Below are 17,926 nucleotides of genomic sequence, written 5' to 3' on the forward strand. Positions count from 1 at the left end.
CCCAAAAACTCTACTTAACCCAACATACACAAATCAGTTTTGTTGAGAAACTGGGAAGTTTTTTGTGGGGAAAAGCTTTCTATAATTTTTTATTTTTCCAAAAAGGCCTTCGTCAAGAAAGTTTTTGAACAAAATATTTTAGCCTCCTCTACTTGGTGCCCTTATGGCAGTTCTGTTCATACCCCTTTGCTACCAAGAACAGTATCAGTCAACTTTTACATGTCATTCTGATAAGAAATGCCATCTATCCTATAGCCATGTACTGCAATAGTTCCCAGTAAAAAAATCCAGTACATTAGACAACAGTTAGGTGAAGGAATCTGAGTGAAGCATATCCTGTTTATTCTCCTCCTTTGTTCCCATCCATACACCAGTCACTCTCCAGTCCAAAAGCTTAATGGCACAAAGACCCAGTTTCAAGCCTTATTGCTTTATTCCAGTGGTTCTCAAACTTCTGTATTGGTGACCCCTTCCACACAGCAAGCCTCTGAGCCCCTCCTGTATAAAATTAAAAAAATTTGTTTTTTAATTTAACGCTATTATAAATGCTGGAGGTGAAGCAGGATATAGGGGTGGAGGCTGACGGCTCACGACCCCCATGTAATAACCTCACGACCCCCTGAGGAGTCACAACCCCCAGTCTGAGTACCACAACTTTATTCCTTGGGTTGGGATCACTGCAATAACCCACCTGCGCAATTTAGTTAAAATATTTACTAGTCACAAGACTTCCTCTTCTCCCAGTCACAAGGGATATAGGAGATGAAAGTGAAGGAAAGAGGGATTCTAATGCGAACAACCCAAATCACTATTTCAGTGAAGTGACAGTTCCTATCATACACTCAGCTTTTAAGAGATTACTTAAGTTCACCAGCAGAAGGGGACAAGTTTTAAGAGCTTGAATAAAAATATTAAAATTTTGCAGTTTGGTTTAAGCTTTGGAGGAGCAAACATGGGTGTAAGGCCATATCTACCTGATGATGTAAGACTACTTCACCATTTGTGCCCTTGAGGGGAATAAAAAATGGTTTCTAGAGACACTTTTATCACAAAGTGTTTTTTGCACTATTATTTTGCTATTCAGTTCTTTTAAAAACAAAAAAAACCAAAACAGTTCCTTTGTAATTCTTATCAGATTGACATAGCACAATGTCCTCAATTAGCACTGCACATGTTTACACATGGTTCTTTATATAAAAGATTCTTGAACATTCTTGTAGACTTTATTCTAATGTACATTGAAAGGCTCAATCCAACCTAAAAATTTTTGCAGTATCTGGCATGCAGAAGTTCTCCACCCACAGAGGAAGCTGTTAGAGATAGCCATACAAAACAATCTGAATGTTAGATTAGGCATTCTGCAGCCATCCCATCCCCAGCAAGACTTAGGTACCCTTAAATGACATCATACTCCATTGGGGGGAAGGGAAAGAGGGGAAAAAAAAAAAAAGTGTGTTCCTTCTCACCTGAGCTCACTCAGTCCCAGAAAAATGTTCACAGAAGCTGAATCTGAAGTTGCTTGGCTTCCCACAGCTGGCAGCTCTATTTTAGCAGTCAATCATCAGGGGAAAGAGGAAGGAACCATGCAGCTCTAAAGGCCACAAAAGGCAACTGGATGAGGGGTGAGCCACCTCCTCAAGTCCAGCAATCAGACAGTATAGAAAGTTTTCCCCTCCCTCTCAGGAAGTTATTGATTTGTGCTTAGCCCAGCCATCTGTCTCCAAACCCTAGATTGCCAGGAGTAACAGTATCTTGTGGTCTGCATAGCCCTAGATATTTGAAGGGGAGGAAGGAAACTCATTGCAAGTTTTTCCACTCTTCCTCCTTTGCCTATTCCCCAGAGGTCTGCAAATTCTTGTTATCTGTGCAGGCGTCAAAGTATCTTGTCTGATCTTGCCCTGCATATACGGACATGACACAAAGCCAGAATGAAACTGTGCTGTTAGAGTTTTGGAAGGAGCTGCAGATATAGTCTAGCAAGATTTTCTCCTTTTACCAGGCAATTCACATGTAACAGTCAATACTAGAAATCAGCATTTCCTGAAACACTCAGGAGTTTCTACATGAAATTAGAGTAGTCAAACCTCAGTCTGCTTTCTGCTTCCACTCACCAGTGCCTGTACAAGCAGTTTAAAAAAAGCACCACTGAATGCACTGAAGATACGTCTTACTCTGGGGGCAAAAAAAACCTGGAGTTTAGTCAAGTTAAAGTGTGATATCAGAAAGGTGAAAAGAGAATTGTTTTGTAAAAGTAGCCTATTACAACCAACCGTATTCTCTTTAGTCATAAATAGTTATCTAGTGAACTTTAAAATGGTGTCACAGCAGAAGAGACAGCCTTACTCTGTAGGGCAAGACAAATGCCAAGCTTTCCTCAGGAAGACTGCTTTTAGACTGCTCCAGTGAAGTTGCAGCCATGGTGGGATCAATCATAATTATCAATATGCTCGGGGTGTGTGTTTGTTTTTTTTAACCAATCTGTCTCATTCCCCTCACCGCACCCCCTCCCAGAGTCCAGCCCCAGCCATGGTACCACATTAACTACAATATGATATAATCATTCAAAACAACAAAGTTTGGGTCTTTTAAAGCACTGCAGTAAAGCCTCACTAATGGCCAGCACATGCACTGCAAGTTACTGAACTTTGTAATTAGCTAATAAGATCCACATCAGGGAGGCAACTTTGTCTGTAAATAAAGCTACATATTCTACATTTGTAAAATGAAGTACTGCACTAGTTAATGATTTGTACTATAATTTCTAAAGGGTTTTCTTCCTTGCGTTAATCCCACAAACAGCATCTGCTCTACAAGTCCTCTACCTTCAAGGTACTCTATTCAATAATCTCTCTCACACCACCTGCTAACACGTCTTCCTTTGTGATATCCCACCATATCTTCTTGAGTCTTCCTCTCTCTTTTATCCTTCAGTCTTGATCTATTGGACTATTACTCGCACAGTTGTCAGGACTGCGCTTTATATGACCAAAGCATCTGAGCCCACACACCCTCATTTTTCCCTTTATTAGTGTTACTTGTCTACACATTCCTCAATGGTATTTCTTGCTTACACCATTCATCCATCTCAACATTTACATTTCTGTTGAACAGATCTGCTCACATTTCTTCTTTGTTGCCAAACATCCAGCACCATACATTACCACTGGACGGACCACCATGTTATAGACTTTCCCTTGTAAGTGTAATTTCTAAAGTAAAATGTCTTTTTAAATATTAGACCTCACTAAGACACTATTCGATTCATAGATTCCAAGGCCAGAAAGGACTATTGTGATCACCTGTAGAACACAGGACAAAAAATTAAAAGCAGGAAGTGGATAGAAATGCTAACATGTAAGACCCGTGGGGGACAAATGCCACCCAAGTCACTTTCATGAGCACTTTGTTTTAATATATAATAAAGGGGAAGAGGCAGGGCAGGTGCTGGAGCAGCACACAGCTGCGCAGGGCACCAGGAAATTTGGTGCCTCAAATTTCCTGGTGCCCTAAGCAGCTGCAGACTTTGCGTATGGGTAGGGACGGCCCTGCTTGTATCCATACCCTACAAAGGCTACCAGACCATGTTCCTTTTTTTCCCCGTTTGCGGTCCTTCCCAGATACCTACCTACCTACTTGGGCACTGCCAGACTGGCTGTCATCTCATCCCTAGCACCGGCACCTGTTCTACATCCACTGCAAAGGATCACCACTTAAGGCCCAAAGCCAAGACATGCAGAGAAAAGTACAACTCTCATTGAGATTAGTGGGAATTCAACTTTCTTCACCTTTCAGCATCAGGCTTTTAAATCCCGCTAAGTCTCACTCTCTGGTGTGTTGTTTTTTCCTTTGTTTTAATACTTGCAGTAGGTTTAAATGGCAGGGCAGGGCGTGTCTTATTGAGTTTGAGCGTATGTAAAGAGTCTAGCACAGTGGGGCCTTTAGGTTCCGCTGTAATAAAAAACAGCATGTATTTTCATTAAAATACATTTTAAGCCTCCCTTATCCTCAAAAAGGTGAGCAAAGGATCATCTCCAAAACAAAAAATATTTTGCTATTTGAGACAGCATTACTAGAATTCCCCAGTAAACACACACCCCACACACACTGCAGCAAATGCTGGCATAAAGCCTAGAAAATTTCTAGAAGGCATATGTGCCTACATGCTGTGAATTGGAATCACAGAATCCCAAGAGACCCAGTGCATCAGTTCGGGTTAAGTAGGATCTACCTAAACCCTTATGCAGTGGCACTTGAAATGAAGCCCTGAGTGTTGATTACAGAAACTCTTGTGTGGATGAAAACCTTTGGGAGCACATCAATCTGCGTCTCACGTAATGACTACAACTAAAATGGTTCTATACAGAAAAGTGTAAGGTAGTGTCAACAGTATGTTTGCTATTTAAATTACACTTAATAAAAATGCAGTAAAAGTTAAGTAACACTTAGCCATATTCCCAACTACGTTAAAAAACAAAAACAGAACAAAACAAAAAAAACGCACACACAGACATTTAAGTCTGCTTTCATCTCCATGGAGGACAGTTAATTATCCAGATACAATCTTATTTTCCTAGCTCAGAAATAAAATGTCACAAAACTGGGTGACTGGGCAACAAAATGGCAGATGAAATTCAATATTGATAAATGCAAAGTAATGCACATTAGAAAACAATCCCAACTATACATACAAAATGATGAGGTCTAAATCAGCTGTTACCACTCAAGAAAGATCTTGGACTCATTGTGGATAGTTCTCTGAAAAATCCGCTCAATAGGCAGCAATCAAAAAAGCTAACAATGTTAGAAACCATTAGGAAAGGTAGCTAATGAGACAGAAAATATAATGCCTCTATATAAATCTATGATACACACATCTTGACTACTGTGTGCAGATCTGGTTTCCCCATCCCAAAAAAGGTATTAGAAAAGGTACAAAGAAGGGCAACAAAAATCATTAGGGACATAGAACAGCTTTCAGATGAGGAGAGATTAAAGAGACTGGGATTTTTTAGTTTAGAAAAGAGATGACTAAGGGGGGGAATATGATAGAAGTCTATAAAACCTTGACTTGTGTGGAAAAAGTGAACAAGAAAGCATTAGTTACTCCTGCATACAACATGCGAATCGGGAATCACCTGATAAAATTAATAGGCCTCAGGTTTAAAAACAAACAAAAGGAAGTACTTCTTCACCCAACACACAGTCAACCTCTTGGAACTCCTTGCCAGAGGATGTTGTGAAGGCCAAAAGCATAAGAGTTCAAAAAAGAACGAACAAAGATAAGTTCATGGAGGATAGGTCCATCAATGGCTATTAGCCAGGATGGTCAGGGATGCAACACCACTCTCTGAGTGTCCCTGTCCTCTGTTTGCCAGAAGTTCGGAGTGGATGACAGGATGGATCACTTGATTGCCCTGTTCTGTTCATTCCCTCTGAAGCACCTGGCATTATCCTCTGGGCCTGAAAGTAGATAGTGGCCGATAGACGGTTGGTCTAATCCAGTATGGCCGTTCTTATATCTTATTTAAAAAACAATTACAGTTTTAGTTACCTATCGAAATCTAAGTCAGTGAACACACATGTCCGCTGAATACACTCAAGCTCCTCTAAAATCATTCACATCACCATTTTTCCCTCTTGTGGGAGTGGACAATTCCTGGCTGATTAGCACAGCTGGGGCATACTTTAACTCAATACTGTACTTTTAGTTCAAGCCCAAAGATTCAATTAATATATTTTTATTTAAGTGCTCAATCGCTTTCTTGCTGAGTGGACAGATTCCTTTGAAGTGGGAAGCCAAAAATAAATAAAAGCTATCCCACAAGATGAGAGTCTCAAAATAGAAACTATTAGGCTGCTAAATTAAGTTATTTTGCATGTAATTTTACTATTAATTTAGTGCTTATGAGGGCCAAAACAATAACTAGAGAGGCTAATCCTAGACACCCAGGGTAGGAACAGCATGCAAAGTAGCTATACAAGCTTCTCCACAATGACCTACCAATGATCCTGATAGATCAACACTAGTGGCAAGAATGACATTCAGACTTCTTGCCCAGTCTAATCTCTTTTCTCTCTGCCAGCAAGAATGCCAACTATGTATCCCCACCAGGAACTGCCCTAGCAGTAAAACTAAAGCACCTTATCTTCAGTCTTGGCATAGCTAGTACACATTCATATATGCACCTCCTTCCCCCCCCATCCCGGTGGAAAAACCACAGCATTTTTAGCTGTGAAGGCAAGCCCATAGAGTGTAATTAAGCCCACTGTAATGTCACTGCAAGTGTGGTGGTATACCAGTCCCCTCTAGATGCGTGCTAGTATGCTAAGCATACCACAAGCTTAAAGGCAAAACACAAGTGCCAAGCACTAGGCTCTTCGATTTCTGGTCTTACTTGAAGCATGAATGTTCAAGGGAAACAACTAACAGGATTCTTTTTATTAATGCCACCAAATACTACAAAGTGCAAATATTCTAGGCACAGTGACTTTAGCTTATAACAAACAGTAAGCCAACAGACCCAGCCACTCATGACAGTCCAGGATGGGTTACAAGGATAACTGTACCTATGGGGACCCCTCAGGCTGCTACTGACATGGCTAGCATTTTGCCAGCAAAAGGCCACTTCTCTGTCCAGCTTTCAGGCCCAGCTCTCAAGCTATCTGCATCCTCTGGGCTTACTACTCCTGCTCACATGAAGCCACTGGCTCTCAACCTCATCCTCTGACTTAGGCTGTCCCTTCCTATACTCTGGGAAAGAAGGATCCCTCTCCTTACTGGCTTTCATATGCGGGTGGTAACATTGCATAGTAGTGATCCGGCAGATTTGTTAAAAACACTTTGTCCTCATCTACACGGTCCAGTTAAGACACACAGGGTCATTGTTTAGCCATGACATAGTAAGAAGAGGAGTTAATTGTGATTTAGCTAATGTAGACATGGCTTAAGTTAAGTACTAGAAGAGATATTTTATTTGTGGTTCGACAACTCAAAATTACTAAAAAAAAAAATTGTTCTGTATACTAGTGGTAAGAGGCAACTTTCCATCACTATAGCACATACATCTAACAAGGTTTTTAGAAGACATACACTAACACTTCACTGTTTTAGTGACATTTCCTTCTCATATCAGAGGAGCTTTTCATACCCAAGACAGATGTTAGAAACTTAGTCAGTCAATCTTGCAGCTCTTCTGCATCCAGACTGAATGACTATAGGCATTGAAGAATATGACATGTATTTGGCAAGGTTTCTTCCCCCTTTCTTCTTGGCATCTAACATTATGGATGGGATAACAAATGAATGCCCGTTTCTTTAGCACCAGATCCTGCATGGTACTGAGAGCCTGCAACAAGCAATTCTGATCAACATTTTCTCTGGAGCATGACTGAAAAAGAAAAGATGACCACCACACCAACAGGATGACATTTTACTTTTAAACCTCCTTAAAATGAAAGTTGCAGTCTCCAGTTTTTAAAAGTTGCATTAAATTTGCTTGTCTATACACAGCCTCTGGCTATAGGGGGAAATAAGAGATTATGTCAAATAACCAGATCAACTAAAGCTATGAAGAATCAAAAGTGGAGCAGTGAGCAATTTTTTTTCCCCCCTATAGCTCAGTCCAAAGCCAGAACGGTGTCACTGACTGCTTTCTATTTCTCCACAGACAGTAAGGATTTTTAACAACTGTTCAGTTGTGGAAGTTCATTTCCAAGTAAGGGTTGCACCAGCTTAAGAAGGAGACGAAAGCAGCAGTAGAAAACCACTATGTGCTGAATGCCCTCATTAATGGCAGGAGAAGGACAGTCAATACACAAGTGAAAAGTCTTTTTAAAAAAGTGCACTGTATATGCATAGGGCCTTCATAAGGTCCCAGGCAGCATCATTCTACATTGTCACAGCTACTACAGTAGTCCTTTGAAACAGGGGCAAACCAGAGGCACTCAGGTAACTTCTGTTCTGTCTCACCCATTCCTCTTCCCAAATGTCCAGCGTACTTTGTTTAACAAATGAGAAACTGAACCCCATGTAGTTCGTTTCTGTTTCAAAGGACCTATCTCAGACATCACAGACTGATGCTCCATGAGGCATCACAGCTGATCAGAGCCAGGCCAGCTGGCAGAAATGGTTGAAATAGTAAGGTTCACTTGTTCATGCTGAGGATTTCCCTTTTCTCCCCTCCATGTATGAGCTGGATGCCCATACTGGAGTAAAAAACTAAAACTAAAAAAAAAAGAAAAATTCAAATCTTCCATCTGGTCTAAGGGCCCCACTTCACTTCTATCCAGACTGTACCAATGAAGTACCAACTTAGGTACCAAATTTTGGGCAGCTCCACACGTGATTTTTTTAATGTATGGTATTTAATAAGCGAATTTGCTTAACCCCAAAGTTAATCTTAAAAAACAAAAAAAAAAGTGTGGAATTTCAGTGCTGGTGAAAGAGTGTCTTGACAGCCTTGGTGAATAAAGTCCTCTGTTTACCTATACACTGCCTACCAACATGCCACCACTCTGATTATTGTAGGTGGAGGAGGGTGAGGAAGAGAGACAACTGTTTAAAAACAAAACAACAAAAAAAAGAGTAATAGGAGTAGTTTTGTCTAGGGCCCATACAGGTCTTGATCTCAGTTTATTCCCGCTCCCCCATCACTCATCTTATCTTGCACTCAGACTCACAAAATATCCATTAGAAAGTTAATTCCTGAATTAGGCTGATTTCAAACTGGTGACTATCCAGTCTCCCTGTAAGTGCCAACGTTGACACCTTCAAGAATGAAGCTTGCTTTCTCGAAAGGTAAGTTTAAGAACTCAACTTTGAGCTATTTGAAGCTTAGCCAGGCAACATCATCTACTCTGGATATAGAGGCACCAAACCCCCACCCCAAAATCCCATACTGTTATTAGGCTCCCACAAACACTCAGTAATCAAATGCCCTACCCTGTTCTTGAAGGGACAGCTCCCACTGACCAAAATTGTTAGTCTGTATAATCATTTTTTGTCTTAAGCCTTCTCCCAACTATGTTTCACTTATCTTGAGATGTAAGCTCCACAAGGCAGAAACAGTCTTGTGCATCTGTACAGCACCTAGCACAACCTGGGCTCCAAATGCAATTGGAAATTTTGAACATCACTGTAACGACTTTCCACATTAGAATTCCTTCCTGTGGAACGTCTAATGAATTCCATATGCATTGTCCATAGGGGACTATATCCAAGCCTTTTCCAAATGTTGCTGAGAATATTCTTCAGTCTACTTAATAATTCCAGCTGCTAATCAAAAACCAGTTTGGACATTAAAAGAATTCTTACTTTCTGCTAAGCATGTATGCATGCACATTGGGGGTGGGGGTGCGGGGGGGGGGGGGAGAAGGGTGGAAATAGAGTTGCAGGAATTCTATACCATACAATATAAAGCCTAATCCCTAGGAAAGAGATGCATTTAATAGCATAGTAGGAATTCATTAAGGAATTTTAAAAATACAAAAGGTTTTTATGAAGGTTTTGCTCCAAGAATGCTACTTGAAACTAATCTTGCTCAAAGGGCAAAAAACAAACAGCTGCCTACTTTTTCCTGTCTTCAACACCCATGCTACGCACCAACAAAGAGAAACCACTAAAAGAACTCTCCACTTCATGGGACTCATTCACCAGGTGTTATTGTGGTTTTCATATTATCCTGTGTGTGCGAGCATCACTTTTGCTGCAGCTACCTAAATGTATTTCTTTGCTCTTTCGCCTACCCAGCTATCTGATAAGGAGTATACTGTTATAGTGGCTTCTATTCTACAGTGCTGGAGGTGTAGAAGAGCTTGTAGCTTGTTTTTCTGCAAGTAGTAAATGAATGATCAGTTACTGGGGCGGGGGGGGGGGGGAGAGGAGAGAATGCAGGAGGAGAAAGTAGCCTAACCCTAGTAAAAATTGAACGCAAATTTGACTTTCATCTCTCTACATCAGTGGTTCAAAAACTGGGGTGCCATTTGTTCAAGAAAAGCCCCCTGAGGGGCCGAGCCAGTTTGTTTACCTGCCGCATCCGCAGGTTCGGCCGACTGCGGCTCCCACTGGCTGCGGTTCGCCACTCCAGGCCAATGGGGGCTGTGGGAAGGGCGGCCAGCACGTGCTGCTTCCCGCAGCCCCCATTGGCCTGGAGCGCCGAATTGCAGCCAGTGGGAGCTGCGATCGGCCAAAACTGCGGACACAGCAGGTAAACAAACCGGTCCAGCCCCCCAGGTGGCTTTCCCTGAACAAGCAGCGCCCCTAGTTTGAGAACCACTGCTCTACATCAAGAACAGTGTCAATATCAGCTCATCAGAAACTAAACTCTATAGTAAAGTGCGAGATGTGTACTAAACATCGAAAAAGGAAAATTAAAGTCCAAAGAATCAAGTATGCATGAAGAAAATTTTAGCATTTTAAACATCAGTCTTTTGAGTCATTTTTCCATTGTTCTGAAATTTTCAGTAATCTTGACTAGTTTTTTCACCCTGCATCTTTTCTAAGCACGATTACTGACAGTATTGTTCTTCCTCTCCCAAATCAAATTAATCTTGACAATAACTGCTTGAAAACTTAGCTACAAACATCACTAGTACTCCCCTGGTCCTTGCATACAAGTCTGCACATATTGCATATAAAGATCCAGAGAAAAAAGCGCAAGTTGAATGCCTGGACACAATTTGCCCACCCCAAACTGCAAGCCTCAGACAGGAGCAGCTCCATTGGCATGACTGGTGTCCCCCCCAGGCAAAAAATAGAAGTTATTCAACCATGGGTTTAGTTTGACCCAACCCTGCTGGCAAATAGTTGCACAGCTTTATGCATGTACCTAATTCCATTAAGATCAGTGGAATTATTCACATGCATAGAGTTAAGCACATGTAGCGTTGGCAGGATCAGGGCCTGAGCTTGTATCCCTGTCCTCTGAAGGAAGAGCTGGTTTTACACTATTATGTCTAATATAATGAAATAAAATTGTGTTAATTAGAAAGGGCCACTGCAGCTAATATCTATTCAGTTTAATGAGCATTTTACTGGATTATCTGAATGTAAACAACTCAGACTGTTCAGATAGTGTGGGGAGAAAATCAGAATCCTGAGGTTGTTTCAAATTCTGTCTAACATTCCCAGGCAACAGATGCGGTAAACAAGCAGTTGCTTTGTTATGCAAATGAAGAATCTCAGGTATACCACAAGGTTACTCCACACGCAAATGGTCAGGCTGACACCACTGATGAGAGCTTGGGTCTCTTAAACCGACTTATCTAAACTGTTTTTCAACCTTGCTATCTGCAAGGAAACAGAGGGAAGTTGAATGGGTGACAGTTAGAAGCCCAACAAAGGTAGAGAGCAGAAGTGACGAGGTGGGAAGGCATAACTGCTTACCACATAGGTTGTGGTTAATAGCAAAGTAAGCAAGTATAATCTTCTGGATTCAGTGTTTTGATCTCTCTCTCTCTCTCTCTCTCACACACACACACACACACTCTAAAAGACAGCTGTCAAGTATAAAAACAAAGATGATAGTTCAATTAAACAAACAAATAAAAAAAGATTAACTCAAGCATGTAGCCTTGTGGTTAAGTCTGGAGATTTCAGTTTATGGTCAACATTAGTATATTACAAGAACACTATTTTACAGGAATTGTGGTGCTGCTCCAATACGCTCCCTTAGACATTAGGCTGAGAGTATTGCAATTAAATCCATCTGCTTTCTATCCCCGCCAATATCACAATAGCTACTCAAATATTTCTACAATAAAAGGAAGCTGATCAATTTAGTCTGAAATATCGTTCTTCCACTATCTGAAGAGATGTACCAGTAGTGTGCAAGTAAATAACTGATGTCCCACTGTGACGCATTTAAGAACAAAAAATTTTAAATTCTCTAGTCATTTTTATAGGGCAACATTAAGAAGTTGGATTTATTTTGCTTCCAAATCTTGCACTCATGTATTGTTTCTTGGAGAAAGAGAAAGTAGCACAGGGTCTTATTAAATTCCTGATCTTCAAGGAGACATGGATCTGAGCATTAAAGACTTCCAACTGACTGCATCCTTTTTGTCAGCAAGATAGAACTGCAGTTTAATCTATCAAGAATTTTTATTTTACATATCTTTCAGCAGAAGCCAGTATACAAAGACTACATGGGATGTAGTTTGAATGCTTCAAAATTAAGTATATATAGACCTTCAAGCGGAAATTAAAAACAAAAAAAAAAACACCCCCAAAAAACCAACAGGTTTTTCCATCTTCTTATTCAAGACAGATTTTTTTTTAAAGACAAAACTATAAAGCAGTATTGTATACACCTTTTTTTATTCTTTCAAATGTAAATAAGGTTGCAGAATATAAGCAACATTTGCAGCAGGGTTCAGAATGCCAGAATCGATTGTGTCATTCTGAATTCAAGCACCTATATTTGGTGGAGACTGTCTCCAATGTTTAAGTATAATGTTTTGCTGTTAAAAATACCAATATGGATTAATTCAAAGTTTTTCCAAACAAGTTTAAAAAAAAAAAAAAAACACAGAAATAAAGTTAGAGTAGAGAAGTTGCCAAACACTTTTGCATCTTACTAGCTCTCCATTACTAGGGAAAAAAAATGCAAAGCATACAAATGAATAAAATGTATGAAACAATTTCATACCATCAGTGGAATTCTACAACAGGACACACACAAACAACTTCCGGTTTTCCAAGGCAATTCTGCTAATGTGATTTCCTCAACTAGAATTAAATTTACAAAAAATTCCCACTAATTTACAAAAACAAGTGGGAATTCAGTGTACAGATGTTAATCAAGCACACTTCTACACCAACCAGAGAAAATTACTCATCTTGACAGTAAATCAGGGCCAATGGCCAACACATGGTAGAGCACAAACACGAAAGTTACTCTCAGCTACATCTTACATAGTTATCTTAGTTCATCCACAATTGTTTCACATGCTATATCTTCAACTATGGTTATTTTTCCAGGTGACATTCAATCTCACAGACCCGACAACTTCACACAGAGCAGCCTGTGTTAGAAATAATATCAGCTAAGAACAAGTGGATGAGGAAAAACATTTGTCAGCTCTTTTTGAATGTCGTGTACAGATTAGCAATTCCAGTAGTCCTACCCCCAATTCTCTATTTTCCCTCCTAAGCAGGAGGGACTAAAGCCAGTATAGGAGTATTTCTGTCCTTCCCATCACTATAAAGGTAGCATTTACACCATTCCATCACAGCTTATTCCATAAAGTCACATTAAAAGGTATCTTTTTCAGCCTTATTCAAACACAAAACTCAATACTTCACTTATTAGATTTGCAGCTTTTCCTCCACCAACCCAATCAAAATCCTCGGGAAGTTTATACCCCATATGAAAGCAGCATACAGAATAGCAACGTATTGTTCATCTTAGTTCTATTTAACATATAATATCAAAAGTGTAATATACGGAACAGAAAGCAATTTGTCTCTCCAAAGACTATTTGTATAACAGGTAACTCACTGTTCTAGGGATGGGTGGAGACAAAGATCCATTAGACATGTAGGGATCATTGTTCATATTTGGCATCATGATATACCCAGAATAACCAGAGTATGATAGGCCTTTGCTGTATAAACCACCATCCGGATGTTTTCCTGGGAAAGAAAATAAGAGTTGTTAATTTAGCTTCCACTTAAGTTTTTCTGGTATGTTAGAGGCATTTTACAGTAAGAAATGCACAATATCTTTTTTTTTTTAAAATCTTTGGAGAGGTGGAGGGGGGCAAACTGCTAGGGACTTCCATTTTATTTTTATTGCTTTCTGACAGCAGTTACTCACTTAAATGGTTTATTAAACAGGCATTTGTTAGGAACTGCACTTAAGATATGGGAAGACTTCAGTATAGCCAGTCTATTTTATGAGTCTATTCAAACACAAACAGAGATTGTACTAGGATGATTTGCATAAGAGCCTGGAAGAATAGACACACATGTAATGCACTACATTAGATTCTAAAGCTACTTGGTGGTCTTTGGTTTTTGCTCATAATTTTTAGACACCATAAGAGAAACACCATTTCTAGGCTGTGTTGGTGCATTTCCATTGCATGAACAACAAGCAATGCTACAGACATCAAATAACAGCAATGGAGATCAAATGTATAAAGCAGTAATTCTTTCATTTTAGGTAGCATATGGACTTCTCCCATCAGTTACACAGCTGGTTGCAGGAAAGTGCAGTAGTATGGTTAGACAGAGACACTTCCTTCACTAGCCGACATACTGCAAGTATGAACAATTCTTTCTGGTCATGCTAACTGAAAGCTATTAAGGAGAATAGGAATACAGGCTGGTGTGCAAGGATACCCTACTGCTTATTGGGGCCTATTTAAAACAAAGGGGGTTCCACTTCCAATTTGTGGAATATCTAATTTAAATAATAAAAGGCTATCAACAAGGACCAGGACTGACAAAAAGCTGAAGCCCCAAACTCTCATTTTAATTCTAATGGAGATCCTCCTTCTTATGAGCTATACCCCACTATAATAATATACTGAAGACAATCCTACATTACTGTCCAGCTTTCTAAACTAAATATGTACACTGTCAGTTTCACTCATCTTCCTTAATGAAGTATTAGAGTTCACTGATTTGCACATCAAAACATTAAAATGTTGTTCCTGATTTTTTAAGTGACAGACTTGGGTTGGAAAGTGAGCACACAACTTCTTAATATACATAACTCAGTAAGATTGTCAGAATGAGGGAAGAGAAAAGATTTATATATGAACTACTTATATTCTAAAAATAGTTATTTTTTCAGCAAAAAGATCTGTTTGGCCTACTTACTTCAACTGGCAAACAACTGAAATACCATTTAGTTACTGAAGTTAGATGAATACTCACCAAATCTCATTTTTGCTCAACTTCGAAAATGTTTGGATTTTTTCCATAAATACAGGTCACATTTTATATACAAGTTCAACTGATTAATATTGCCTTTTAGTAAGCAAAGTTACATCTGTGTACACATTGAGAGGGACATAGGAAGTAACAATGTAGAGTAAAGAATAAGCACATCTCACCTTCTTCAGAATGTTCTCTGCCTTTGTCATGATAGGATTCCTGAGCTTGGCCTTGCCTGGAAACCTAACCACACAGAATCCACCATTAAAAAACAAAAAACAAAAACAAAAAAATGGTATTTTTATGCATATCTGTTCACTTTTGCTTAGCACTTGATCTTTCAAACAAAATTATTAAGTGTCTAGGTCAGGAGAAGCGATTGTATATTTGTCCTACCTCATGCTAAAAAGGAAGTGTGCTAAAACATAGAATGGTCATTTTTATTACAAATGTAATAACCATGTGGTTCTACAAAGCAGTTCTAGCACAAGTAGTGCAGTAATTTACTAAAGGGCCTTATTTCTTAAGAATACTTTAAGCTTTAGGAATCAAAATAGTATTCCTAAATTGGTATCAAAGAATAATGAAAATTGAGTGCCCCCACTATATGGGCTTTTAAAAATTCCATCCTTGTTCTTAAGTTGTTTTCATGTTAATAAATTGCTACCAAAACAGTTTGTGCAAATCCTTTAAAGAGTTTACGATTAATGCTCTGACCTTTGATTTTACCAAAGAAATTCCATGGCTACTTTAGGCCTAATACTATTATAGGATCCTGTGACTCATATGAACTTGCTTGTCCTGGGCTATGGAAATGGACATCTGAAGGAGAGAGAAGGTCCTCCTGCATACACACTAAAAAGGTGTTTAGCACTCACTTGAAATATGACAGTGCAACACTGCAGATTCCTTTATTTTTTAAAAGGCTATTTTTACAACATGCAGTTTGGCTTGATCATGAGACAGCCTGGAACTGAGAAAAAGCCAGTTAAGCTTTTGGATAGTCCCCTAGTGGAAGCTGCAATAGAAGCCAAGAACCAGCATGTCAATTCTGACTATAAGTGAAAGGTTGTTTGTTAGTTGGCAGAATTAATCTACAGTCAAAAATAAGACTTCCGGAGTCAAAGCAAGGTAACTTCTAATGCTTTTATTGGCAGCTCATCTCAGTATTGCAACCCCAATATATTAGCTTATTGCAAAACAATTCCCAATCAATATACCAGAGGGGTAGCCATGTTAGTCTGGATCTGTAAAAGCGGCAAAGAGTCCTGTGGCACCTCATAGACTAACAGACATATTGGAGCATAAACTTTCATGGGTGAATACCCAAAGCTTATGCTCCGATACATCTGCCAATCAATATAGTTACTACAGATCCACCTTCTATTACTCCCTCCCCCCCACAAAAAAACCCACCACGCCCATTCATTAGTTACTAGAAGTAGCACTATATAAACTCCAGCAGTTCAGTCCATTAGTTGCTCATTCTAGTTTCCTAAAATCATCACCAACTGAAATGCAGGGATTAGGTAAAAAAAAAAAAAGTTAATAAAATGGTTGAGATGTGATCAAACTTGAATAGGAGTCTTCACAAATCTTGTTGAGCAATCTCAGATTGTTACTCAAATCCACCACTTAAACCTAAACACCAGAAATTCATGTTGTGAATGCATCAGATCTCCGGCACCAGATGTTAGCCATCTACAAAATCTGACTCCCCAATGCAATGAATTTCCCCAAATCCCTCTGTGTTTGAGGGTAAATCTTGGGATTTTTCTAGGTCTGCCTCTTAAATGTTTTCACAGGCCAATGCATTTTAGTAAGATAGAGGGGTGACCTTCTCCCCGCGAAAATTTCCTATCAGATGCTGAAAGATGATCTGCAACTTCTCCCCCCTCCTTTAAAAAAAAAAAAAGAGCCTAGTTAGCTCCCTCCCACAGGCACCCACGTGTCTCTATTTACTCTGCTCTGATAGCTTACTGTACTAACAAGGCGTTCGAGCCGAAGGAGCCCCTAAGCAAAGAACAAGTTTGATAATGCACAGCACATGGCTCCAAAAAGGGGGTTTTATCTCAATTCGGGCTGGAGCACACGAGACAGACCGGGAGAGAGCCGACGCGGCCGTGCTGAATCAATCATCACGGGTCTCCCAACAGTGTGCGCCCAAAGTTGGGGGCAGATCAAAGAACCGCCGGCCCTGAATGAAATAGTACCATTGCCCAGGCTCTGCACACATCTCTCCGGTTTGCAAAGAAGGTCTCAGTGTTCGCTCTTCCACTCCCCGCACCCCTTACACGCACTCCCAAGCGCCTGCCCTCCCATTCACGGGAAACTTGGCGTATTCGCTCACAAAGCGCGTTGGTCAAAACCGCATCTCGCTTGGCGGCTGACGACGTCCTGTTTTCCTTTGCACCCCCGCCGTCCCCTTCCTCTCTCCGGCATTTTTTAAGCCTTCGCTAAAAATAGACGTGCCAGGAGAGGTGCCCACAGTGCTGCTTGCATTTGACTGTACCGCCTTTAATTCATCCAGGTCTATTAACCCGATCCAGGACCCTGGAGGAGTTTGACTGTAGAACCAGAGGGGCCAGGCTGGAATCAAGGTGCTTCAGAGCCCTATAATGAGCAAAACCGCGAAGAAGCGTGTTGGTCTTCCCTGGCCGAAGTCTCTAGAGCTGCCCCCTCCCAAGATCCCTGATCAGTGGGTCTCTGAACACTCCGTTGGCATCACGAACTGCACAGCAGCTGGCTGCCCTGCCCTCGGACCCCCTTACCTCATGCCCATTGCTGTTGGGGGTGATCTCTGACTCGTTAACGAGAGAGGACTTGATGTCGGCCAAATCTCCTTCTTCCTCCGGGTGGCTGATCTCCGCGAAGATTTTCTCCTTCTGGGGATCGCCTTCGTCTTTGAAAGGGATCATTTCATCTGTGGCGCACAGCTCCGGATCCCCCCCACCGCCTCCTCCGGCTCCCGGCAGCTGAGGCATAATTGCTCTTTAATTCCTGCTCCGCCCGGGGAACAATAATAATAAAAAGGAAGAATAA

At 40.4% G+C, this 17,926-nt stretch overlaps 1 protein-coding gene across 8 annotated transcripts in view; it reads right to left on the minus strand.

Annotated features, from left to right (window-relative positions):
- The window catches only part of LEF1 (lymphoid enhancer binding factor 1), a 98,670-nt gene that overhangs the window by 79,534 nt on the left and 1,210 nt on the right, over window positions 1-17,926 (minus strand). For 7 of the 8 annotated variants that reach the window (XM_048846681.2, XM_048846683.2, XM_048846679.2 and 4 more), the window contains exons 2-4: window positions 17,656-17,884; window positions 15,064-15,127; window positions 13,500-13,633 (exon numbers count right to left, since the gene is read on the minus strand). In XM_048846681.2, the coding sequence (XP_048702638.1) occupies window positions 13,500-13,633; window positions 15,064-15,127; window positions 17,656-17,868 (411 nt within the window). In that variant the 5' untranslated portion in view covers window positions 17,869-17,884. Of the gene's footprint in view, window positions 1-13,499; window positions 13,634-15,063; window positions 15,128-17,655; window positions 17,885-17,926 lie in introns of those variants that run through there. The other variant, XM_075127568.1, reaches the window with a different exon arrangement.

The sequence above is a fragment of the Caretta caretta genome, chromosome 4, assembly GCF_965140235.1.
Source record: "Caretta caretta isolate rCarCar2 chromosome 4, rCarCar1.hap1, whole genome shotgun sequence".
Classification (NCBI taxonomy): Eukaryota; Metazoa; Chordata; order Testudines; family Cheloniidae; genus Caretta; species Caretta caretta.